The sequence below is a fragment of the Rhineura floridana genome, chromosome 1, assembly GCF_030035675.1.
Source record: "Rhineura floridana isolate rRhiFlo1 chromosome 1, rRhiFlo1.hap2, whole genome shotgun sequence".
Lineage (NCBI taxonomy): Eukaryota > Metazoa > Chordata > Lepidosauria > Squamata > Rhineuridae > Rhineura > Rhineura floridana.
Window position 1 is genome coordinate 45,944,126 of NC_084480.1, and position 26,021 is coordinate 45,970,146.

A 26,021-nucleotide genomic window follows, 5' to 3' on the forward strand; every position below is an offset into this window, starting at 1 on the left:
CACACCTTAAAAAGGATATTGTAGAGCTAGAAAAGGTTCAGAAAAGGGCAACCGAAATGTTCAAGGGGCTTGAGGATCCACCAACTCGTATCTGGAGAAGTTGGGCGTGAAGCTGCATGGAGAAGGCAAAGACTGCTTCCCCCTCATCTGTTCACAGAAGCCTCCGCTGGATCGAAAAGGCTTCTGTTATTAGAAGGGCACAGTGGGCAGATTTATATAGCTCACAGAACTTGCTTTTCTTAATCTAAAAATTTGGATTACTTTGGTGGAGAATTTTGTGTGGTTTTAGTGCGAAGTACATAGATATGTAGTGATCATGAGTGTATTGTGGGTATTGCAGCTTTCTCTCACTACTTTCATACAGGATTTTCAGGCTAATTATGGATAGTATTATGCTTGCAGCATCATTTTAATTAGTTGTACTCAGTGCAAACCACACTATACAAACCTACTTCTGTTCAAAACTATGATTAAAAAGAGCTTTAGGGCACTCTTTGTCCACATATTTGTTACACTTTTCAGAGGAGACCTTTTAGATGTTACAGATTTTTTAGAACTTTGAAAAGAATAACTTGGACACCAGAATTTTCTATCCTTGAGCATGATCTGATTGAGTCCTTTAAAAAAATAATCATTCTGAACCATCTGTCTTTGAAGTTAGCATATACTTTTCATAAAATTCCAAAGTATTTTTTTAAAAAATAATCAAGATTATTGTATTTTGTAATCGTACTCTCTCTTGATAGTCTCTGGGAAATGTCTGGTTAAGCATATATGAATGTGTGGACCTGTTTTGGGGAATAGATTTTGTATCCTGGATTCTTCACTGATTGATCTCTAAGGTTTCATGCTATATTTCCTACTAGGTAAAGTTTTGTGCTTGATTTATGGTTCTCTTACTATTATCCTACTATGTAGACATAATAGTTATTAGGTTTTTGCTTGGTCAGCTGAATTACAGAGGCCCAGGCAGCCAATAGATCTTTTTTTCTTCAGGCTTTGAGAAAGAAACAATCCTTATCGGGAATCTCTTGAGAAATTTGAGCTGTAGTTCAAATTTAAAATATGCTAAACAAACTTTAGAAGGTAATATACCATAGTTATGTTTTTGGTGTTACCTGAAAATGAAAAATAAAGCAATATATCTGTGTTCATGTATGTGTGTGTGTGTTTCTTCCCTTTTATAGGAAGAAACTCTGGAAGAATATAGTGAAAAGAATTTCTATGGATCTGATGATGAGCAGAAAGAGAAAAATCAGACAGTGAACAAGCCCTATTCTATGGATCCAGACCACCGATTGCTTATACGAAATACAAAGTCTTTACTACAAAGCCGGAATGCTGCTGTATGTGTAACTTCTTTTAGACTGTATTTCTTAGTTTAGTTATTGTAAAGAGTGTACTAACTACAACATATGCTAGATGAGTGTCAATGTTATGCAATTGCTATTCATATGAAAAACCAAAGTTTGATTTAATGTAACTATTTTTCTGTGGCACACCTTTGATTGGTAGATTTTCTTACAACATACTGTGAGTATAATGTTCTTAGCTCTCGATAATAGGAGAGATGATATACAAAATTTGAACATGGCCATAGTATTTTTGCTTTTAATTAGTCTCCTTAAGTTAGGTGGAACAAATCGCATTCCTGTGTAATTATAAGATTTTCCAGAAAGAGTAGAATCATGTTGTGAACCTATGCCAATTTTTTTTAAAAAAAAACCAAGGGGTTGTTCTTGTTACTTTAATTAAATTCATATCCTGCCCAGGGCGGCAAACAAAAACACTAAAAGCATTCTAAAACATCTTAACAACAAAAGTCTTTAAAACATAGTAAAACAAAATATCTTAAAACATACTAAAACATCTTAAACACATCTTTAAAGAAACAACTTTAAAAACATCTTAAAAAGCAATTCCAACACAGACACAGACTGGGATATCTTTTTAAAAAGATTGTTTGTCATGTATTTTGGGGGAGCTCTCCTTAATATTAATGGACTCACTATCATTTGACATTAACCTATTTATTTGTTTGTTTGTTTATTTATATCCTGCCCTTCCTCTGAGAAGGAGCCCAAGGTGGCAAACAAAAACACAAACACATCTTTACAAAAACCCATTTTAAAAAATATGTTAAAAAGCAATTCCAGCACAGATGCAGACTGGGATAAGGACTCTACTTAAAAGGCTTGTTGAAAGAGGAAAGTCTTTAATAGATACAATAAAGATAACAGATGGCGCCTGTCTAATATTTAAGGAGAGGGAATTCCAAAATGTCAGTGCCACAACACTAAAGGTCTTATGTTGTGTGGAACGGACCTGATAAGATGGTATCTACAGGAGGCCCTTGCCTGCAGAACACAGTGAACAATTGCGTATGTAGGGGGTAAGATGATCGTTCAGGTAAGGGATAAGATGAACATGCCCTTTCTTGTCTATTTGCTGTTTCAAAGTTAAACCCTACATGAACTCTTATACACACATTAGGCCTACATAATCACCTAGATCCAGCAAGGAGATTTTCCTCAGGTAGCCTGCCGTCATGTGAGATATAGCGCCATCTAGCATCCGAAGGCAAGAATGGATTGAAGTCATGACCTGGGGCATCAAGCCCCTCCCACTCCAGTTCATTCTTGCCTTCGTTCGAGGCGTTTGGATCTCTAGTATAGCGTTTTGTAGCTAAGAGTTTTTTGTGTGAGTGATATAGTGTGTGGGTCTGATTGCGTCCTTGTCTTGTCATTCCCTTCCCTATTTCACTGTTTTTCACTGTTTTTTATTTTTGATTGGGTTGTTTGTTGAGGTTTTTTTTCCCTTGGTTGTTCCCCCCCCCTTTGTATATGTGTATGTAATCACTCATCTGAATGTATATCATGATGCTCATTTGGCCACATTGAACTGACCGAGACTGATGTGTCTCTTGATGTTTGGGATGTGCATCTCCATGCAGGTCCACATGCACTTTGTTAACTGTAGGCCCTAGATAGGGATGCCCATCCTTGTTTGCATCAGATATCTCTATCAGTTTGATGTTCAGTGCCAGATAAGTGTCATAATGTCATCCACTTTGCAAACAGTTTGATTCCTAGGTTGAGATTGTAAAAAAAAATTGGGGATTAACCCACAGTGCCCAAACAAGCTTACGGAAAGAGCTTCACTTTCTTCTCAACCCCCCCCTGCAGTCCCCCTCATACCCCACGAAATCTACTCCATAGGGTTGGGGGACTCCCCACAGTCCATTTGAATGGTTGTAGGGGAGAGGACAGAAAGAAGAAATCCATTCACAGAACATAGACAAAATCCAATTAACTAAGCTTGGCCTCGTTTTAAATGTTAAAGCTTGATGACTAGACTTTGAACCTGGCTTTTTACACCTGTTTTTTTCCCTCTGATAAGAGGATTGCTTATAATTAGTGTCTTCAAAGAAATTAAAATAACCTACATCTTAGAATATGTTCATTTGCTTTGAGGAATGTAAGAAAGAAATTTTTTCTATAGGCAAGTATGTTTATACTGCTTGAAAGAATAGTATGATTATCACGTGAAGTGGGATGACGTATCATTATTTTTTCAGGTGGTAATGGCAGTTGCACAACTTTATTGGCATGTGGCACCCAAATCTGAAGCTGGCATTGTTGCTAAATCGTTAGTACGTTTACTTCGCAGTAACAGGTAAATCAAGCATACTTTTTCTAATGGCTGCCAACTGACTCTCACAACAGTGGTTGGTCAATAGTTATGAGATTCTAGACCATGTGTGTTATGAAGGAATAAACTGGTTTTTAAAATTTGTATTAGTTTTGGTATTCATTATTTATACATGGATTTGATAAATATTTACAGATTTTGAAATTATTAATAGTATTTAATGACCTCAATTTTATAAAGCTTACTAGAAAAGTAGTATAGTGTACTATTACACTCATAAAACAAAATTTGGTACAAGATCAAGGCCCACTGCAAGCTTATAATGGAAACAGGGTTTAAAGACTGAGCTTCAGGATTTGTGCTTGCCTTCTTCTGCCGCCGCCCCCCCCCCCCGGCTTGTCAACCCATATTAAAATGAAATCAGGTATTGTCTTATAAAATCACTTTGAGTATCTAGGTTTAATCAAGGTTCTTCAAGGAGTATATACTAGGCTTCATTCCCATTGAGGTTGGGTTTGAATCCAGTTTTTAAAGAGTTTTTAATAAATACTTGAGATATATGCATATTAATTATCTGATGTTGACTTCTAGGGAGGTGCAGTACATTGTTCTCCAGAATATAGCAACAATGTCTATCCAGCGCAAGGTTTGGCATTTTGAATATGTAAATTCAAAATTACTACATTTTAACCTTGATAAAATTACCAAGTATTGTTGATTTGTTTTTGCTGTCCCCAGGGCATGTTTGAGCCTTACTTGAAGAGTTTCTATGTTAGGTCAACTGATCCAACTATGATCAAGACATTAAAGGTATGTTTAATGCTTGTTTTTATGTTAAATATAGTCAGTATTCTTAATAGTTTGAATAGGTTGAGGATGTGTTCCTCAACATTGACGGTGGCATTAACCTTTTCTAATATTAAAACAAAAAAAATTACGATTCCAGCTCCTCTTTGGAAAATCTGGTCCTGAGCAATATCATGAGGGCTGCACTATGTGTTGTAACAATTTATATTCTTCAACAGCATAGTCCTGCACATGTTTAATCTGGAAGTAAACTACAGATTATATTGTCCACTTCTGAAGAAGCCCACTATGAATCCTATGGTTTGTAACAACTACTGTCCAGTCCCAAATACTCTCTCCTTGGTAAGGTGGTGGAGAGACTGGTGGCCAAGCAGTTCCTGCAGGAAATGAATTATCTGGATCAGTTTCAGTATGGGTTCAGGTGCAGTTTTGGGACTGAATCACCCTTGGTTGCCCTGATGAATAACCTGTATTGAAAATGGGATAGGGTTTGTTTTCTGCTTCTCTATTCCTCCACAGCCTTTCATACTATTAACCATGGTATCCTCCTGGACCAGCTCTGTGGGATGGGTAATGGGACACTGTTTACAGTGATTATGCTGCTACCTATAGGGTCATGTCCAGCGAATAGCATTGGGATACTATGTTTCAGTCCCATGGTCCTTGTGCTTTGATGTGCTGTAAAGATACAATCTTGTCCCTAATGCTTTTAACATCTACATTAAATGATTGGGTGCAGTCATTAGGAGTTGTGGGACAGAATGTTGGGGAACAGTTGCAGCACTGGGAGACTGGAGAAGAGCTGCCCTGGGAATGAGTACTTGAGCATCTGGGTGCTTGCTTGCTCACTCCCCTGGGTTGGTGTCTCTCAAGACAGCTGAGGTCCCTGGTAAGTGCTGCAAGAACTGAGACCCCCACCTCACCCTGAATCCAGAGATAGGCTGCAGTCAGTCTTGCAGCCTCTTGCATCAGCTCCTGGTAGGGACAGGGGGCATAAAAGTCTGGCTGCCCTTGGAGAGCCCCTTAGGAAGTTCCGAGGGTGCTACCCCCCCTTTTAAAAAAAAATCTAGAGGAGATTGGTAGTGGGGAGGCTGTACAGTGCACGGGTAGTTCCTGCGCAGGGTGAGATCCTGTGCAGTGAACTGAATGAAAGGAGAAAATCACCAGATGCCTTCAGAGTGAGAGTCTGCAACTAGCAGAAGTCTGGTCCTCTGCTAGTAGCAGACTCTCACTCTGAAGGCATCTGGCGACTTTCACTCTCGCTCTGAAGGCATCTGGCTGGTGTGAGATGGGGGGGAGTAGATGTGCCCTCTGTGAAAGATATTGAGTGGGTCTGACTGTTCCCAATTCTCGCAGAGGCCTCCTGGGATAATTGGCTCAGATAGGTTTTGTTGGTGAGCTCTTGTTGGGTTCATATCAGGTGTTTAGGAGGAGTCTTAGTAAGGAGGGACATGGGTGATGCCACCCCAATTTCAGTGATCATGGGTATCATAGAATCATAGAATAGTAGAGTTGGAAGGGGCCTTATAAGGCCATCGAGTCCAACCCCCTGCTCAATGTAGAAATCCAAATCCAAATCAAAGCATTCCTGACAGATTGCTGTCCAGCTGCCTCTTGAATGCCTCCAATGTCTGGTAGAGGGAGGTACAGCCATGGGAAAGTGGGGAGATACCATAGAAGACGAGGGCAAGCTTACACCTTGTTCCTTGCTCCCACTCCTCTTATGGATAGCTTCCTCGTTGCTCATTAGCTGTGCCCACTGGCCTGTGTGTGCTGTTGTTTAATGCCAGATCAGTATACAATAAGACCACACTCATCCATGATTTGATCATGGATGAGGGTGCTGATTTGGTGTGCATTACTGAGACTTGGATGGATGAGCTGAGAGGAGTTGATCTGACCCAGCTTTGCCCACTTGGTTACTTAGATTATCTTGACCCATTCTAATACAAGTTCAGGCCTGGTTATGGGGCTGAATCCGCCTTGGTCACCGTGATGGATGACCTTCATCAGGAGAAGGACAGGGGGAGTGTGACCCTGTTATTCTTACTTGATCTCTCAGTGGCTTTTGATACCATTGACCATGGTACCCTTCTCGGGTGACTTGGTGAGATGGGTACTGGAGGCACTGTTTTACAGCGGTTCCAGTTCTATCTCCAAGGTCGTTTTCAGAGAATAGCATTGTGTGATTGTCTTTCAGCCCCCTAGCAGTTGTGCTGTGGGGTGCCACAGGGTACCATCTTGTCCTTATGTTGTTTAACATTTATATGAAGCCCTTGGGAGCAGTCAGCAGGAGATTTGGGGTGAGGTGTCAGCAGTACACTGACGATACCCAGCTCTGTTTCTCTGTAACATCTGAATCGGGAGAATATGTGCAAGCCCGGACTGGTGCCTGGACTCAGTGGTGGGCTCGATGAAGGCCAAAAACTGAGTCTGAATCCTAGCAAGACGGAGAGGCTGTGGGTTGGTGGTTCCTGAGTTAAGATAATTGGTTGGTTGCCCGCTTGGATGGGTCGTATTCCCTCTGAAAGAGCAGGTTCATAGTCTGGGGGTGCTCCTTGATCCATCTTTGTCAGTAGAGCCCAGGTGACCTCAGTGGCTAGGAGTGCCTTTTACCAGCTAAGAGTGGTATACCAGCTGCGGCTTTTCTTGGATGGAGATAGTCTGGCTACTGTAATTCATTGAATCATGTTGTGATTTAATGTCGAAAAGTAATCTACCAGCTTTTCATAATCAGTTTGCTCTCTCTTGTAGCTTGAAATCTTAACTAACTTAGCAAATGAGGCCAACATATCGACTCTTCTCAGAGAATTTCAGGTTTGTGCATTATTTGTATTCTTACTTCATGAAACGTTATCTGAAGTGCATGAATAAAGTGATTCCAGATGATTGTGCATTAGAAAAACAGTTCCTCTTTCCTCTTCCTCCTCCTCAGTCTGTTCTTAGTTAGGTTCTGCAAGTTTAAATGGATTGAAATATTTCTGAAAACAATTCATGAACCATGCTGTTCTTGAACTCAAACTAATCACTGGCTTTGAATTACTGCCTTCTGCTACTATTCATGGAGGTAGAATCCCTTCAGACATTGGTTAACTAAAGATAGCATGTTACCCTATTTCTAAATCATTTGTTTGCCTTCACTAATTCAAAAAACAGAGGATAGCTTCTAAAGGGCAGTATGGCTCTGTTAAATGTTTAAAGTAATGAGACCAATTTGTTGATGACTGAAATTCCTGTTTTCTTCAGACCTATGTGAAAAGCCAGGATAAACAATTTGCTGCAGCTACAATTCAGGCAATAGGCAGATGTGCAACCAACATCTTGGAAGTGACTGACACATGTCTTAATGGCCTAGTGTGTTTGCTGTCTAACAGGGATGGTAAGCTAATTGTTCTATTTTATATTTCGAGTGACTGACAGCTTGTATTTTCTGGTAGTATTCCCAGACAGAAACACATAAAAACAATATATTGAACGGTGGTTTGTCTTAGATTACGTATGTTCTGGACTAACAGTGGCATTGTTTGTAGTTCCTGTTTGTAGCTCTTCAAAATCTTTTCCTAATTTTTTAACTGTTAGCATGGGTTGCCATCAGTATGGGTTGCTGTCAGTATACAGTTAATATCAATATTTTAAATTTTGTAAAATATTGTACTTAAAACTTGTAGAATGTTGTCTTCACTCTGAACTTCATATGGTTTTATTCCCCAGTTGCATTAAACTGGCTGTACTGCAGAGGGTGCTAAAAGCAGGGAAATGTGGGGTTTTTATGTTTGTAAGTGACTAAATAAGAAAGCATATCAAACAGTTTGGTATTGCCACCAACAAACTTGTGCATGCTCCATCACTTATTTTCTTCTATATTGATATATAAAAGAGAAAAAAATTGCAAACAGCTATAAAACTTAAAAGGGGTTATGTGATAATACTATATAATTGTTTCTATAAAAACACACACACACAAAACCTTCCAAAAAGAAAAATATGGAGATCAGGTATGTTTATGAATTCATCAGGTGTCCAAATATATCCCTGATACCTATTTCTTGCCTTCAGTATATTTAACTGGATTGGTAGGTGATTGGCTTTACCCAAATAGTTAGTACACGTATTTATTTGCATACATATGGTTAAATATGTTAATCTAGAATTCTTTTACAGTCTGGGCAAAGCTATATACTCCACTGAGAGATTGTGTCACTTCTCCCCTGCCATGCAGTTTCAGGAGGGAATTATTTGAAAGGGGCAAAGGAGGTGTTTAGCCCAGCCTTCACTTCCCACTTTCCTCCTGCAATTCCATTGCAAATGTGAGTCAGAAACAAAAGGTTGTGGGGAAAGCGTCTGGGATGGAAATTGCAGTGGAAAAGCAAAGGGCAGGACAAGGTTAAGCTCCTCCCATCCCACCCACTTCTTTCCAGCAATGCATTGCCTCCTGATGCTGCATTGCAAAGTGGAGGTGATAGCCAAGTTCCAGCGTAAGAGGAAACATTTTTTTACCTTCTGTACCAGCATTTAAACAAATGAGATGTTTCTCTTCCTGACCAGTAGAATACAGGGTTTAAGCCAGCCTTTCCCAACTAGTGGGCCACCAGATGTTGTTGGACCACAACTCCCATCAGCCTCAGCCAGCATTGCCAATGGTCAGGAAAGATGGGAATTGTGGTCCAACAACATCTGGTGGCCCACTAGTTGGGAAAGACTGTTTTAAGCAATTACTGCCTGTTAATTCTCCGTCTCTGGAAAAGAAGAAAGCCTCTGTAAAGGGTTTTAGCCTGCAAATAAGGCATAATTTTATTCCAGGCACCCAAGATTATAATAGTATACCTCCAATAAGTGTGTTCAAAAGGTAGACAGAAAAGTAATTTCAATGTTCCCCTATTAATGCCTGCTGGGATGAGGTCATCTGAACGAATTAGTGATGACTGTATGGTCCACCTAATTAAACATCTGGAAATATTGTTAAAAATGTTTAGCTGTGCCTCATATCTGCATCTGTGCTGGAATTGAGCTTGCAGCTCAGGACTCTGGATACAGGGAGACCCTGGAGTAGCCTGTAGACTTGAAGCTGGTTTTCAAGCGTTTCTTTCCTCACTAGATGAAGATGCAGCTGCATTTTACCCACTTTCATGTGTAAGCTACTGGATGCAGAATTCCATAGACATAAGGAGTGAGGATGGGGGAGGGTGGGGAGGAGTGGGACAATTGTTTCTTAAGGGAAATGAGGATGAGTGGTTTTAAAATTTGCCAATAGCAAGGAAACAAAATGCTTCCTGAAAATTGTTCAGCTGAAGACCACTTCGGAGTAAAGTATCTGGTTTTATGGGTACATCCATTACAAATTCTTCAACAATGTTAATCTTGCTAATGATGTTACTTTAGAAGTTTCACTGAATTGTCTAGCTCAGGACAGTCAGCTGACGGGCCAAATCAGACCATCACAGTATTGCTTATAAAAAATGGACTTGCTTAGTGTTCCATGTTTGAGCCTTGGGTTCTGTGCCCTCCCATCTCTCCTTCTAGCACAGCCACATGGAGAAGATTAGAAGCCTTCACTTTTGTTTTTAGTTAATCACAGTTTATTATGTCCACATCCTGAACTGTGATTTTATCTCAACTGTAGTTTAGGAAAATAAGACCATGGTTTGAAGTTGGCTTGTTTCAATAAACCGCAGTTAAGCTAACCACAGTTCGTCCAGTTGGGGACATAATGATTAACTGTGGTTAGTTAAAAATAGAAATGAACACCTCCAGTCTCCTCCTCATGGTGAGACTAGAGGAAAAGAGGGGAGAACTGACAAGCACAAGACTTATTCACATAATACTAAACTGTAATTTAGCTTTAAGTCCGAACGAGGCTAGTGAAGCTTCACTTGTTTAATGTGTTTTATGGCATTGCGCATTCATGAATGTTCTGGAAAGGAAAGGATTGCTGCCGCTTTGCCTTCTGAGATCTTTCTAAAAACATGCACACTTTCCTCAGCTCTACTCTGTATTAATAGATTACTTCTTACCGCCCAACTGCTTGTGGTCTTTACTTTGAAGTCTTTAGTAACGTTGGCATCGCTAACAGTACAGTGCCTGACATTCCTTTATGGGGATTGGATTGTTCTGCTCTGGATAATATGATGGTGCTTGACCATCTGTATTCTAGCTAAAGGAAATATATGCAAAAATCCTAGAACTTGAAAATCTCTGCCTGGTCATTTTTGTGACTACTCAATAACCCACCAGCCCTGTGTTTTTACTAGTAAAGTAGGCATGAGGAACCTGTTGCCCTCCAGATGTTTTTGCACTAACATTACTATCATCCCTGATCATTAGCTGTCTGGGACTGATGGGAGTTGGACTCCTGCAATATCTGGAGGGTCATTGGTTCCTCATCCCTGAAGTTATGAATGAGAATTATAGACTTGGGAATCTTGGGCATTAGTAACAGATATCCTATATCTATTCATTTGCTAGATAGCAATGTAAAAGCTTAGGGATGTTAATACTCAGTGGTCTAGTTTGGACACCATGCTAAGCCATGGTTTAGTGTGAAAAAAATGTGCCATAGCAAGCCTTGGGCTCACACATTCCCTCTCACTTCCCTCTCCCCATCTGGCGTCGCTAGGAGGAGCTCAGAAGCTCTTGCTTCTGGTTTAAATTAACTGCAGCTGTGGAATTCAATCTGACAGACTGTACTTAATCTTAGTTTGTTTGAAATAAGGTAACGTCAAACTATGGGTTATGATGGCTTGTTTAAACAACAATAGTTAACGTTAACCACAGTTTAGAATTCAGACAATGCACTAAAGTCTTAATGGGAATCATAAGCAAAAGCTTCCAAACAGCGGTGGAGGAGAGGTGTGTGTACAAACCCATAGTTCATGGCAGCTTGTTCTTGTCATACTTAAATATGGTTTAATGTGATGTCCGAATGCAAAAATTAAGAAAGTTCAGATTAAATGTCTTCCTTTTCCTGTTAGAAGGGCTACAGTCAGTACATTTTTGTGCATTTGGTTTAAACCTTGGCCAGGTTTGCCTTTTTCTTTTCATCGCTGTTGTTGCCTAAGAACCGCCATTAATATGATTTATTTACAAGATTTTATAAATGTATGTTAGCTTGATCAAGCTTTGAACATAACATGGGTGTAAATCCCTGAACTATGACCTTTTATTTAGGCTATTAATGCAAGCATCCTGAGCACAAGTACACTCTAATGACCTATGTGCTTAAACAAGGAAAAAGAATACTAAATTGGTGAAAACAATTTTCAGAACACTGCTTACCCCAATCAATATAACTTAGCTTTTCAAAAATCTTGCAGTTTTGCAGGCAATTGCCAAGTTATGATTATGGCTACTGCATTGTATGTTTCAAGATTTGGTTTTGTCAGGTCTTTAAATATAGTAAAAATTCAAATATTAAGGGTAGTACAACATCTGTATCTGACACTGCAAGAGATATTCTATTAAGTTTTCAGAGTATATTTTGAAAGTATCTAGATATCCAAATAATTTAACTGTGAATATGTAACTATAACTATTTAAAAATTGTGAATTGTCTTTGTGTTTGCCAGAAATAGTGGTTGCTGAAAGTGTTGTAGTCATTAAGAAACTGCTGCAGACACAGCTAGCGCACCATAGTGAAATAATCAAGCACATGGTCAAACTCTTGGACAGCATTACTGTGAGTATTTATACCATTCTGCATCTTAGTTCCCCAAATACCTAAAGTATATTTTTGTGAAATCTAAACTGGACAGAGAAATACTAAGATGCACAGTGAGATGCACAGTGTAGATATATTGCAGAGTAAAGGTGTTTAATGCTGTTTTTTTAATGTATTTTAAGATCTATTTTTATGATGTTTTAAAGTTTTTTCGTGCTTTGTTTGCTGCCCTGGGCTCCTGCTGGGAGGAAGGGCAGGATACTTATTTACTTACTTACTTACTAAATGAATGAATGAATGAATGAATGTGTAACTCACCGAATATTTTTATGCCAGCTGTGTTATACTATGCTTATGTATATTTCAGTGTAAATTTAAGCCACCATTAACTATGCCATAATAATATCACGATAGTTCAGATCTGTTTGATTATGTCATAGTAGCCACATTAGAGTGGTAGTGGTGGTTAGAATCAGCTATGTGTAAACAGCACTTTTGTATTGATATAGGGTAGCGGAATGACATTAAATCTCACCTTGGAAATCTTCTGGTTCAAAACAAGACAACTCGATTCAGTTGTTTTAAGGCTTCATCATGAAACATTTAGACTGGGTTATGGTAGGGAAAAAAGTATACCCAAGTGTATCAAGTTAGTTTCATTTTTTACCTGACATCCTATTTTGTCGCTACCATCTCTCAGCCAAAATGTGAAGCATATTGGATGATTTACGTGCCAAACTTTAGACCTGAAAAGTCTAAATAATGTTGCGTGTTATATAGAGGAGTTCATAATAAAATAAGATGAGCTACTGAAACACAATAGCTTTCAAATGGAGCTGTTTTACAGAGTGGTTTATAAAATCTTTCTAGATGTTTGTCTTTAACTGCTCTAAAAAAACCCACCAAGGCATCATTGTTTTTGTTTGTTTTTTTTGCAGACAAGTTAATGGGTTCAAATGATAACAAAAGCTGCTTTCTGACACGAAGGTTTGAAAAGTGCACTTAACCACTTGTTCACACTATGTAGAATAAAATATCAGGCAATGCAATTTACAGCCCCATTTGGCCTTTGAGGATAATACAATGCACAGCTATATAATGAATCCATTATTTCCTGAATTCTTACAAGTTCAAGGTTCCCACTTAGCAACACTGGAAAAGACAGTGAAGGCCTTGATATATCATCTTATCTGCATGTGAATTATTTAAAGAGGGTTGACTAACCTTTGACCCTGCAGGTGTTGCAGAACTACAGCTCCCATAATCCCTTACTTTCGTCCATGCTGGCTGGGGCCACAGGTTAATAACCTTATTATAAAGGATAATGGCACAAGGATTCCAAGATTATATATAAGCAATTGCATGTTCAAGGGCTTGGGCACAATGAAATCTGGAAACGTAATGTGATACTGACATTATCAAAATAGTAAAATAACAATGTTTATCAGTTCTGTATGTGATTTCAGTTATGGATATATATTTTTAAATGACAGCCTTTGTTGTGCAAAACTCTCAGCAATGTATCCAGACTAAGATAGTTAAATATAATTCCCACTGATTTCAATGGAGCCTAACTTCAGCTAATTTATTGTGGCTGTAGTAAGCCACATTAAATTCAGTGGCACTTATGTCAAGGTAAGTGTGGATGGGATTGTAGCCTCAGTCTGGATCCAGCCCTTAATGTTTACATAGTGACTCTTTCGCCTAGGTCAAATGAAAAAGCTCTTTCATAAGGCAGCACTTTTATACTATGTTAGGAAAGAGTTATAGAAGTATATTTGTATATTTGCAAGTTTATGTTCGTAATGCTCTTAATGATATCTCTACAGTCTCAGATACAACTGAAGCCTGTGAAGAGCACAACTCTGGAACCTTCTAGTGCCCTAGCTAGGGAGTATGTGTACTTGTGAGGACAGGTGGACTTTTGGTCACATCTTGACTAGAAATGTGTGTCTTTAGTAAACTGTGGCATTGTGTAACATCTGGTACCAATGTAATACAAGCAAATAATAGCTATTTCTTTAGATAATTTAACTGAAATTTGAAGTTATCCATATATTCTTATTTAGAAGTGTCTGTCAGTTCTGCAGGCAGCTTGAATTTCTTCTATACTTAAAAATTTAATGTACCACTCAATTACTATTCTTTAGCCCAATTTAAAATAATAGTTTGGGAGTAAGGTTTTAATGCAGCGTAACCTTTGGAACATTAGAAATAACCCCTTTCCTACTATATACTAATGACATCAGTCTTAACCACATTTTATGCAGCAAATGTACTCAAGGATTTAAAACTTTTCTTGCATAATAGATTTTCCGTGCATCTTTTCGCTTTGTCACTGGAGTTTTAAAACTAAAATGCTGTTGTCACAGAGTTGTAGTTTATATTCTGAATTAGACTAATATTCCAGTTTTTCATAGAATCATAGAATAGTAGAATTGGAAGGGGTCTATAAAGCCATTGAGTCCAACCCCCTGGTCATTGCAGGAATCCAAGTTGAAGCACACTGCCTTCAGTATTGGAGAGCCCATCACCTCCCTAGATAGTTGGTTCCATTGTTGTACTGCTCTAACAGTTGGGAAGTTTTTCCTGATGTTAAGCCGAAATCTGTCTTCCTGTAACTTGAGCCCATTATTCCATGTCCTGCACTGTAGGGTGATCGAGAAGAGATCTCTGTGTGACAACCTCTCAAGTACTGGAACAGGGCTATCATATCTCCCCTCAGTCTTCTCAAGGCTAAACATGCCCAGTTCTTTCAGTCTCCCCTCATAGGGCTTTGTTTCCAGTCCCCTGATCATTCTTGCTGCCCTCCTCTGAACGTGTTCCAGTATGTCTGCATCCTTTTTAAAGTGCAGTGTCCAGAACTGGATGCAGTACTTAAGATGAGGTCTAAAAAGTGCTGAATAGAGGGGAACTAGTACTTCGCATGATTTCCGTAATGCTTTGTTGGTACCTTTCTTTGGCAGTCCTTTAGTTTAAGTTGAATGCGTTAGGGTCTTTGGTTGTGGATGTTTTATCTGTGTAGCTATGTGAAATATAGAATAAAACACCCTAGGATATCTGACTATATTGGAATGGAATGCCTTTAGGAGCCAAGTGTATTCTAACCAGGCATATTATGTGAAGTAAAGCAGTGGTTGCTTTCTAGAACAAGAAGCTCAGATTTAACTAGTCAAATAGGGTACTGCATGAAAGAAGATGTTCTCAGAACACTGTCAAATTTAGTGAACCTGTGGAAAGAATCAATTAATAAATCAATTGTGCATGTTTAGTCTTGAGAAGAGAAAACTGAGGGGAGATATGATAGCACTCTTCAAGTACTTGAAAGGTTGCCACACAGAAGAGGGCCAGGTTCTCTTCTCAATTATCCTAGAGTGCAGGACACGGAATAATAGGCTCATGTTACAGGAAGCCAGATTTCAACTGAACACCAAGAAAAACTTGCTAACTGTTAGAGCAGTACAACAATGGAACCAATTACTTAGGGAAGTGGTAGGCTCTCCAACACTGGAGGCATTCAAGAGGCAGCTGAACAGCCACCTGTCAGGTATGCTTTAATTTGGATTCCTGCGTTGAGCAGGGGTTGGGTCTGTGAATCATCTTGGGGGAACTTTAGAGAAATTGAAGCAAAGGCTGATGCTTATTAGGCTTTATTAGACAGGGTGATTATGCCAGTAACTCTTCAGGTAGTTCATCCCATTACTTCAAAGGGATGTTCTTTGTTGGATTGTACTGGAAGAGTTGTTGACTTTTTCCAGAGCATGTTAGACTCATTTCTCCCCCATCCTGGCTGGGAGGGTGCAGCGCAGTCATAATGAGATTAAACCGCATTCTGTCTTCAGATGGTTAGAATATAGGATTTTTTCTAAAGTTTCTATTGAATCTTTTTTAACCTTCATGCAGGCCTGGCCAAAAAAATTGCAGTGGCTAACCTTGGGTATATTTGTATCCCAATGACATTTCCAATGGAAGGATGGGGTCACTTTGTACCCCAGAGATCATTTTTTCCATGTTGTCACTACTAGTGTACCAAAGCACCTTGAGCAAAAAACAAAAACAAAAAACTTCTTCAGAGGAGGTAGAAATTTTCTGAGAAGTAAACATTGCATATCGAGTCAACACAATTTCTGGGGTATTTTTGGAACCCAGTTACTTTAAATGGTAATTAGCAGAAATTTGGGGACATGTCAGAATCGACTTGAAGGCAGTACATTTACATTTTGTATGGGTTACAGTTGGGACAATAACTGAGGAGGACAGCCCTCTAGGTCTACTCATGTGTAAACTGCACAAAGAAAGATCAGGATTAAAAGGAAGGTGAAAGAATTCATACTTCGCAGATTTAATACAAAATTTATCACTACATATACAACTGTGTTTATGTTTGTTGCCATTCATACAATACATTTTTCTTTATCTAGACCAGTGGTTCCCAGTCCTGGGCACTGTGACTCTCAGGGAGGTTGTGAAGTAATCCAGAGGGGCCGTGAACAATAAATAAATGAATTAATTTTTTAAAAAGTCTTTATTCCCTGGACACTGTCTGCTCCCCACTGCCACTGCAGATGACACCTCCCCCTCGCTTCAAGCAACAGGGGAGGACTTTTGCTGAAGTGCCAGAGCATCTTTCAAGCGTGCCGAAGGCAGACATCTTCCTATAAAACATGTGGCAGATGCCAAAGGAGGTGGAGGGTGGAGCTACCAGGAAGAGGGGATTACTATCACCGACTCCCATCTCTTCCCACTGCCGCTGCTCACAACACCCTTACTCAGAACGACAGGAGAGGGCTTTTCGTAAAGCAAAAAGAAGCAAGGCTGCAAGGAAAGGCAGCTTTCCCCCTTCCTTCCTGGCAGCCAGCCTGTCTGCCTTTCTTGGCTCCTGATTCACTGCCATCTTTTAAAAATTATTCTCATCTGCGAGGCCACCCTGATCTCACCTTCAGCCCAGGTGGAACCAAGGAGCAGTGAGGAAATTCAGGACTTGCTCGCCCCCCATCTCTGAGGCTAAGTGTGTGTGCCAGCATCCCCCCTTTCTTCCACCTACACTCTGCTCCCCATCTCTCTCTCCAAGATGCTGCGGCAGTTGAGGGCTTCTCTCCTGCCACATGCCCAAATGCATGCACGCCTGCAGATGCTTGGAGGAGCAGGTGTGTTTGTGTGCGTGCGTGCGCGGATTTGTCTTCTGCTCCCCAAGTGTATGCTAACCAAGTCATCAGTTCTGATGATCATCCCAAGGCTTAAAAGCACTAACCCCACTCCCTTAACCTATCCACCCTTTGGTCTTCATAATCTAGTATCCCCAGCACTACCACATTGCTGCTGCTTTATTGTTGTTGTCATTGTTGTCATCATTGTTTAAAAGCTCAGCAGGTTGGCTGAGGCTGGGGTCCACATACTGCAGCTGAAATGAATTTATTTAATTATTACTGCATTTATATTCCACCTTTTCTCCAAGTTGCTCATGGTGGTTCACATAGCCCCCCCCTTTCCATTTTATCCTTATTTCAACCCTGTGAGATAGGTCAGGCTGAGAGTCTGTGTCTGGTCCAAGGTCACCCAGTGGGCTTCATGGCTGAATAGGGATTTGAACCTGGATCTTAGTCCAACACTGTAACCCACTGGTGTTGGAAGACAGGACTGTACATCTTTAGAGGGGGGAAGGGGATATCAATTTGATGAACTTTTGCATTAATAAATCTTCCTGTCTGCAGGGAGCTTTTTATGGAAAAGGATATTTAGAGATGTGATTTTGTCACATACCATTTTTTCAATTAACGGGCTAAAATTACAATTATTGTGGGGGGGTGTCACAATTTTGGGGGGCTTATAAAGGGGGTCCTGTACTCATAATGGTTGGGAACCACTGATTTAGACAATATCTCTGGTTCCTGTTGTGTTGCAGTTCAGCAAACTTTATATGACATGTACTGTACTGGATAGTATAGCAGGGCCTGGTACAGTGCCAGAAAATGTGTATGATTCTTGTGGGGAGGGGGGAAATTTGCTTTGGTGCTCCTTGAGTAGTTCATGGACTTTAAATGGTGTCTTCCTTTCACAGTTGCATACAGCATAAAACAAATCCCAGCAATCTCACTGGTAATAGACCTCCTCGCTATTTTAGAGCCTCATGTTCTTAAGTTAGAATATAGGAATTTTCCATAGGAGGTCTGCTATCAAGCGGGTTATAGCTCCACCTATCGTCCGGAGGCAAGAATGTTTTTGAAGTCAAGACTAGGGGCGTCAGGCCCCTCCCACTCTCCAGTTCACTCTTGCCTCCGTCCGTACAAGTTTGAATTACTGATAGCGTAGCTTCTAGATAAGTTTTGTGTATCTTTGTTACAGGGTGGGAGGTTTTTGTGTGTGTAGTCCTGTGCGTTTCCTTCCCTCTGTGTTGTCTCAAACTGTCTTGTTTCAAAACCGTTTGTGTTATTGTTCCTGGGGAATTTCTTTGGGGGGTCTCCCTTGCCCATGTTTTTCCCCAGTATCTAGCCTAACGGCTCTTAGGGAGACCGCGGCTGCGGTTCTCTCTTTGCCTCAGGCGGCGGACGCAGCCTTAAACCAGGAGCTTTCGGCTGCAGCTTCCTGCTCTGCTCCGCCGCTTTTTTCCTACCTTCGGCTTACTGCCTACCACAGGAGCCTGCGGCTGCGGCTCTTGTTGCTTTCAGTCCTTGGTTCGCTGGGTTGCCGCCTTCCCGTTACGGCCGCGGCATTTTACTTCGAGACGGAAGAGCCTGCGGCTGTGGCTCTCCTTCCTTCCCTTTTTTAGCGGCTCGTATTAGTTGCGCTGCTCCTCCTTCCCCGACTCGTTTCGCGGTTTTAAAAAACCTCGCCGCGACGGTCTCTAGGAGTCTGCGGCTTATCCCCAGTTCGCCTATACTGCCCCAATGGCTACGTGGATTTCGCTGGCCGCACCTGCCTCTTGACAGAGTCTCGCCTTCCTGGCTTTTAAAGCCGCTATTGCGTCTCTCAGCCCCGCGGCTGTAGAACGTGTGTGAGGCCGTTCCCTCGTTTTTATTTGTCTGGTCAGCCCCATTTCAGCTCGCTGGTGCTCCTCAGTGCCCGCCATTGCTCCTTCCCTGTATCTCCGCCATTTTGCATTGAATTCCTTCCCGCTCTTTTCACGGGCGCCATTTTTTCTGTCCCTCTTTTCCTGCCTTTTTTGTTTAGCCTATTCAGTACTAAAAAAGGGTTTTAGCTTGCAAGGGCTGTGGATAGCAGAGCCAAAGGCTTCAAGCCAGCTCCCAGAGTGCGACCTGTGCTGCATATAGGATCCTATAGTCTCACACCGGTTCCTCTACCAAATCTGCTACTGCTGCTGCCTCTTGCAACTATTTGATCTACTACAGCTATTTGAACCTGTACATTCTCATCTGTGGCTGTCTCATCAAGGCTGTTTTCACTGTACATTCTGCCCCATCCGTGGCTGTGTACCAGGCTGTTTGAACTGTACATTCTGCCCCATTTGTGGCCGTGTACTAAGGCTGTTGCTACTGTACAAAACCTGTTTGAAGTGTGCATTCTGCCCCATCCGTGGCCGTGCACCAAGACTGTTAATTCTGTACATTCTGCCCCATTCGTGGCTGTGTACCAACGCTGCTGAATCTGTACATTCTGCCCCATCCGTGGCCATGTACTTCCCCATCTGAGCCGGTGCATTCTGCCCCATCCGTGGCCGTGTACTGAGCCTATTGGGTCTGTACATTCTGCCCCATCCGTGCCGTGTACTGAACACCTCGAGAATATATGATGGCGGAACAGCCAGCGACAGCTTAGGCAACCAAGCTTAAACAATCAAAGGCAACCAAGCACAAGCACAAGCACATCAAAGTGGTTGCCAAGACTAAGCATATATCCAGCCACAGCACAGCAAAGCGGGCACGCTACATTTCTGTACCGGTTTCTGAGGAGACTGGCCAGGAACCATTAACAAATCTGTTTAATTCCCCGACTGCATCCTCCGAGGAGGACTTTGCAGGGTTTCCTGACCTACAAGCAGCCAGCTATCCCCCTCCCATATTACCACCGAGGGCTCATTCCTCTTCTCAGCCTACTGAACCGGCCATTTCGGTGCCTTTGCAAGCACAACCATCTGCCACACCGGGGATGCAGCTGTCTCAGGAGTTCATGTCGCAACTACAGGACATGCTCTCCTTCTCTCAAGCACAGGCACAGGCACAAGTCACTGCCGTGCCTCAGCGGAGTGTTTGCCGACAACCCGATGATCTGGGCCAATATGTTCACAATGAGGCATATCCATCATGTTCTCCAAACCCATTTGACATTGCCAGGGGCAGGTTTGCCGATGACACCTCTTGTGGGGAAGGCCCACCATTTGCGATGCAAGCCGAAGGTGCCGACTGGAGTGACCAGTCGGAGCAAGAGGTAGATACATTCTATCGTCTGTTTGATACCTCCGATTATCAGCCCCTTGCTCGCAGAGTACTAAACACCCTTGGTCTACAAGCTACACAACCTGCAACTGCCACTCCCGCAATTAAGGGGGCCAGGGTCCTGAAATCCCCCACACCAGCGGAGCATTACCTTCCTGTGCCGGATCCTATTGCTAAACTAGCCAAGGACGAATGGTCTCACCCATTACAAACGCGCCGTTTTAACGCCCTTGCGGACAAGCTTTACTCTTTGGCTCCGGAATTCACTAGCAAACTGGCCGTCCCTGGCATCGACGAGCCAATCTCCAGTCTAGTTTCTAGATCCCTTTTGCCGACGGAAGGAGATTCACATTTGAAGGACGCCACTGAGAGGAGACTGGACTTTGCCTTACGCAAAAACCATGAGGCCACCGCTTTCTCCATGCGAGCTTCTGCATCAGCTTCCATCTTTTCCAGGGCAGCGATGATGTGGTTGGATGACCTCTTAGATGATCCTAATTCTGATTCTGTCTCTCTGAGGAGGTCACTGGTGAAATTACGCAAGACGGCGACATTTGTGGCTGATGCCACCTTGGACGCTCATCAGTTGGGAGCAAGAGCTGTGGCAGCTCAGGTTGTCACTGGCAAGCGGACTCTACAGCCAGGGTCAACTTGTCAAGGGCACCTTATTCGGGCTCACTACTCTTTGGCAAGGAAGCCCTAAAGGCAGTACTTGTTGATCCCAAGGATGCTCGGAAGCCTGTCTTGGCCACTGTCAGGAACGTTGATCGCAGGCCCTTCAGACGTTTTACCTCATACCGCCCGACCCAGCCCTTTCGAGGAGCGCGGCCCGGGGAACGAGGCCGCGACTTCCGATCCAATGATTTCCATTCCTCAAGGGGAGTCTGGAACAGACGTTTCCCAGGCAGAGCTCAGTACCAGGGACGCAGAGGTACCTCAACCTCTTCATGTTGGGGCAGGTCTCGCCAGCACAGACAGTACTGATGCGATACCGGTCGGGGGGCAACTGCTTCTGTTTGGAGACCATTGGCTGCGTCTGACTCAGGTCTCCTGGATCAGAGATCTTTTTTGTTATGGCTATGCGCTAGAGTTTTGGACAACCCCTCCAGACAGATTTCATCCCTCTCCTTGCCCCAGGGCACCATCCAGGCACTGGATCATGCAAACAGCCATACATCACCTCTTGGACACGGCGGCAATAGAGCCGGTCCCTCCAACAGAGAGGTCGGAAGGGGTGTACTCCCTCCTATTTGCTGTGCCCAAACGAGATCTGTCATGGAGGGCGGTGTTGGACCTCAAGTTCATCAACCGTTTCGTAAAGTATCGCAGATTCAAAATGGAATCCCTCCACTCCATTACAGAAAGCCTTCACGAAGGAGACTACCTAGCTTCTATCGACCTAAAGGAAGCGTATCTCCATGTGCCCATTTGCATAGCCCACAGGAAATTCCTTCGGTTTGCCTTCGGCCCTCAGCATTTTCAATATCGAGCGATGCCGTTCGGCCTCTCGTCTGCCCCGAGAGTATTTACCAAGGTGCTACTCATACTAGTGGCTTACCTCCGGCTTCAAGGGGTGCACATCTACCCCTACTTGGACGATCTTTTAATACGGGCAAGTTCGATGGAGCTGGCTCATCGACATCTAAAGCTCACGCTCCATGTCTTACAGACCTACGGCTGGCTAGTCAATTTCGACAAAAGCCATCTACAACCAACCCAACGCCTACAACATCTAGGGGCGATGTTAGACACCCGGCAGGCGACCGTGTTCCTGTCTCCAGACCGCATAACTAATATCACAGACATCAAAAGATCTCTGATGTGCCACGCAACTGCAGATGTCATGCTTCTAGCCAGGGCTCTCGAAATGTTGGTATCCACCATCCATATTGTGCCATGGGCTCGAGCCCATACTCGTCACCTTCAGTGGGCTTTGTTGCCGTTTCAGCAGGACATTGAGAGCTCAAATCATCAAACAATTCCCTTGAGCCCCACATTGCGTCTTTCATTCCGCTGGTGGACGAGGGTCCAACATCTCACCCAGGGCACTCCGTTCAGAGAACCCTGCAGAACTGTTATCACCACAGATGCCAGTCTCCTCGGCTGGGGAGCCCACTGCAACTTCCAGTTCGTTCAGGGGGTTTGGACCGCAGTAGAGCAGACTCAGAGCATCAATTGGTTGGAGCTAAAGGCTGTCCACTTAGCTCTGCTCCATTTTCAGTCTCTGTTCCCCTTGGACCATGTTTTCATTTGAACGGACAACACGTGTGCGAAATCACATTTGAACAGACGGGGGAACCAGGTCCCGCTCTCTGCAGAACCTAGCTTACCTCATCTTCGACTGGGCAGAACAACATCTACAATCCTTGAAAGCAGAACATCTCAGAGGAATTTGGAATGTGACAGCAGATTGGCTCAGCAGACAACAAGTCTTTCCGGGAGGATGGAAACTTCATCCGACCATTTTCCATCTTCTCCAGCGTCGGTTCGGCGCCTTCTCAGTCGACCTGTTTGCCTCCAGTCGCAATTGCCAGCTACCCAGGTACTTTGCACGATACCTGGACACGACAGCGGAAGCAGTGGATGCTCTGTCACTACCGTGGCCGGATGGCCTATTGTACGCCTTTCCTCCAATACCACTGTTAGCCAGAACCTTGAGGAAGGCGCAGTGCAAGAGGGCACAGATGGTTCTGATAGCGCCATATTGGCCACGTCGACCGTGGTTCTCGGATCTCCTTGCAATGTTGGTGACGGACCCTTGGACACTCCCAGTCAGGCCAGACCTCCTATCCCAGGGCCCAGTATGGCATCAGGACCCTAATTGGCTCAACCTAACAGCGTGGCTTTTGAATGGGGACATTTGAGATTGGCTGGCCTGTCTGACGCTGTTATTGACATTATCTTGGCCTCGAGAAGACCATCTACCACTCGTATATATCAACATACTTGGGTGACATTCTCCAGGTGGTGTCAGGCCCAACATCTCGATACTTCCCAGGCCACAATACAACAGGTGCTGCAATACGTTCATAGGGGCCTCATGATGGGACTTAGACCCAACACCTTACGTCGACATGCATCCACTTTGTCGTCCATTCTCTCAGTGTCCTCCATTGGTGCCCCTATTGCCTCGCACCCGTTCATCAAACGCTTTCTGAGGGGAACCGCTCTACGCTCACCGGCTGTAGTCCACCGTTTTCCCTCATGGAGTTTGTTGAAGGTCCTGCAGGCTTTACAACGCCCTCCGTTCGAACCACTTCGGACTGTGCCTTTACGTCTGTTATCATTCAAGGTCTTGTTCCTGATCCCGATCACCTCTGCGAGACGAGTTTTGAAACTGGGCGCATTGTCTTCTGCCCGCCATCTCTGTGTCTTCCACAAGGACTCTGTTGTGTTGAAGACTGACCCTTCCTTCCGTCCCAAGGTCGATTCAGTTTTCCATTGCAACCAGGACATAGTTCTTCCTTCATTTTGTCTGAATCCTACCCATCCTCTAGAGAAGGCTTGGCATTCGTTGGATGTTCGGAGGGCTCTCAAGACCTACCTGTCTAGGACCCAGGATATACGACGATCCGAGTCTTTATTTGTATCCTTTCATCCACGTTCTATGGGGCATAAAGTAGCTAATTCCACATTATCCCGCTGGTTACGTGCATGTATTGCCTTAGCTTATGAGTCCCTTAAGCTTCCAGTTCCAGCTAGCATAACAGCTCATTCCACTAGGTCAGCAGCCACTACGGCTGCTTTTGCTACCAAAGCTCCTGTTGCTGATATTTGTAGAGCTGCTGTTTGGTCTACCCCACACTCATTTATAAGGCATTACAAAATAGACCGTTATGCCTCTGCCGATGCCTCTTTTGGCAGACGAGTGTTGCAACAGGTTCTTAATGATGATTAGGATGTGGGTGGTCCCTCCCTGATATGGGCTGCTTTGGTACATCCCGCTTGATGGCAGTCCTCCTATGGAAAATGGACCATTGGTCTCACCTGAAGGGTGATTTTCATAGGAGGACTGTGTGATGTTCCTATATATTAGTGTATATATGGTAAGTGCTGGTTGTTTAGAGTATACATGGTAAGTAGTGAAAGAGGAGGGGGAGTGAATGGGCAATAGAATGCTTGATGATTGGCTGAATGTTTAAAATGGCTGACAGTATAAATGAAAGGATGACAGGTAAATCTGGGTGAATGTGAGGTGGTGAATTGTGGAATCTGGAGGGAGAAGAGAAAGAGTGGATTGCTTGGTGGGGTTTAGAGAGTTGTTTACCAGGAGGGAGGTGGAGTTCGGATTAGTATTGAGTAAAACCATATGCTTATGTGCCTTAAGAAGAAATCTTGTTAATCTTGTTAGCTTTGTTATCTGTAATAAATACTTAATTTGGTTTACCAAAGGCCTGATCCTTGGCTGGGGTTTCACAGACCAGAAGGGAGGGTAAGGTAATGACCAAGGCTGAAGGGGAACTGTAACAAATGGTGGCAGCGGTGAAGAGAATAACAATACCAGTATTCAGAGTCTCTGGGAATACTAGTATTGGGACGTTACTGGTGGTTGCCTAGCAGGGGGATCTGTTGAGATCTGTGCTAGAGCGGGGAGAGAAATCATAAGAGAGAGCGGTCCGGACTGGTGGAGTCCCTGGTGGTGCCTAGAGACAGGCAGTAACCACGAGCAGGTAGGAACCTGACAGGGAGAGCCAGGGGAGGACGCCTCACATGTGGTGTCAGTAGCGGTGGGATACGAACAACAGAGAATCCAGATACGAACCAAAGAGAGTCCCAAAGACACGTGGTGACAAAGGAGACTACGTCACAGGTGTTGGCTGTAGCAGTGAGATACGAATACTAGACAATCCCTAATAGTTGTGTGGCAAACAGAAATAACAAAACAAGATTTCTTGTGAGAGTGACTGGCAAAGAGTGTGTGGCAAAGAGTGAGTGAACTCAAACACCATGGCTGAATACATAAAAATGAAAAGAGAGGAGCTGGTGGAGAAGTGCATAACATTCAATTTACCTCATGAGGGTAAAGGGGTAGATGAATTGAGGGTAGCACTTATAGGATTTGCAACTGCCCAGCAAAAACAACCTGTCAGAGAAGAGACCCCAGAAGGATATTTAAGCAATCCCGCTTATATAGAGTACTTGAGAGAGAAGTTGAGGATGGAAGGTGCAGAGAAGGAAAAACAGAGAGAGTTGGAAGCTGAGAGATTGAGGATGGAGGCTGAGGAAAAAGATAAATAGCGGGAGTTGGAAGCTGAGAGATTGAGGATGGAAGGTGCAGAGAAGGAAAAACGGAGGGAGTTGGAAATTGAGAGAATGAGATTGGGGTTTGAGGAGAGGGAGAAGCAACGAGCATTGGATGCTGAATTACAAGTAGAAAAGTTAAAATTTGATAGAGAGAAATTTCACTCTGAGGAGACAAGGAAAGAGAGAGATGGAGCAAAAATAAAAATTACTCCAAAGGACTTTGCTGTCTATGAGCCTGGTCAAGATCCTCAAATTTACCTCAGCACCTTTGAAAA

At 42.9% G+C, this 26,021-nt stretch overlaps 1 protein-coding gene across 4 annotated transcripts in view; it reads left to right on the top strand.

Moving 5' to 3' along the window:
* The window catches only part of AP3B1 (adaptor related protein complex 3 subunit beta 1), a 295,297-nt gene that overhangs the window by 93,103 nt on the left and 176,173 nt on the right, over positions 1-26,021 (top strand). For all 4 annotated transcript variants that reach the window (XM_061620123.1, XM_061620131.1, XM_061620141.1 and 1 more), the window contains exons 8-14: positions 1,188-1,346; positions 3,578-3,675; positions 4,243-4,297; positions 4,390-4,461; positions 7,213-7,275; positions 7,705-7,837; positions 12,021-12,130. In XM_061620123.1, coding sequence (XP_061476107.1) covers positions 1,188-1,346; positions 3,578-3,675; positions 4,243-4,297; positions 4,390-4,461; positions 7,213-7,275; positions 7,705-7,837; positions 12,021-12,130 — 690 coding nt within the window. The remainder of the gene's footprint in view (positions 1-1,187; positions 1,347-3,577; positions 3,676-4,242; positions 4,298-4,389; positions 4,462-7,212; positions 7,276-7,704; positions 7,838-12,020; positions 12,131-26,021) is intronic.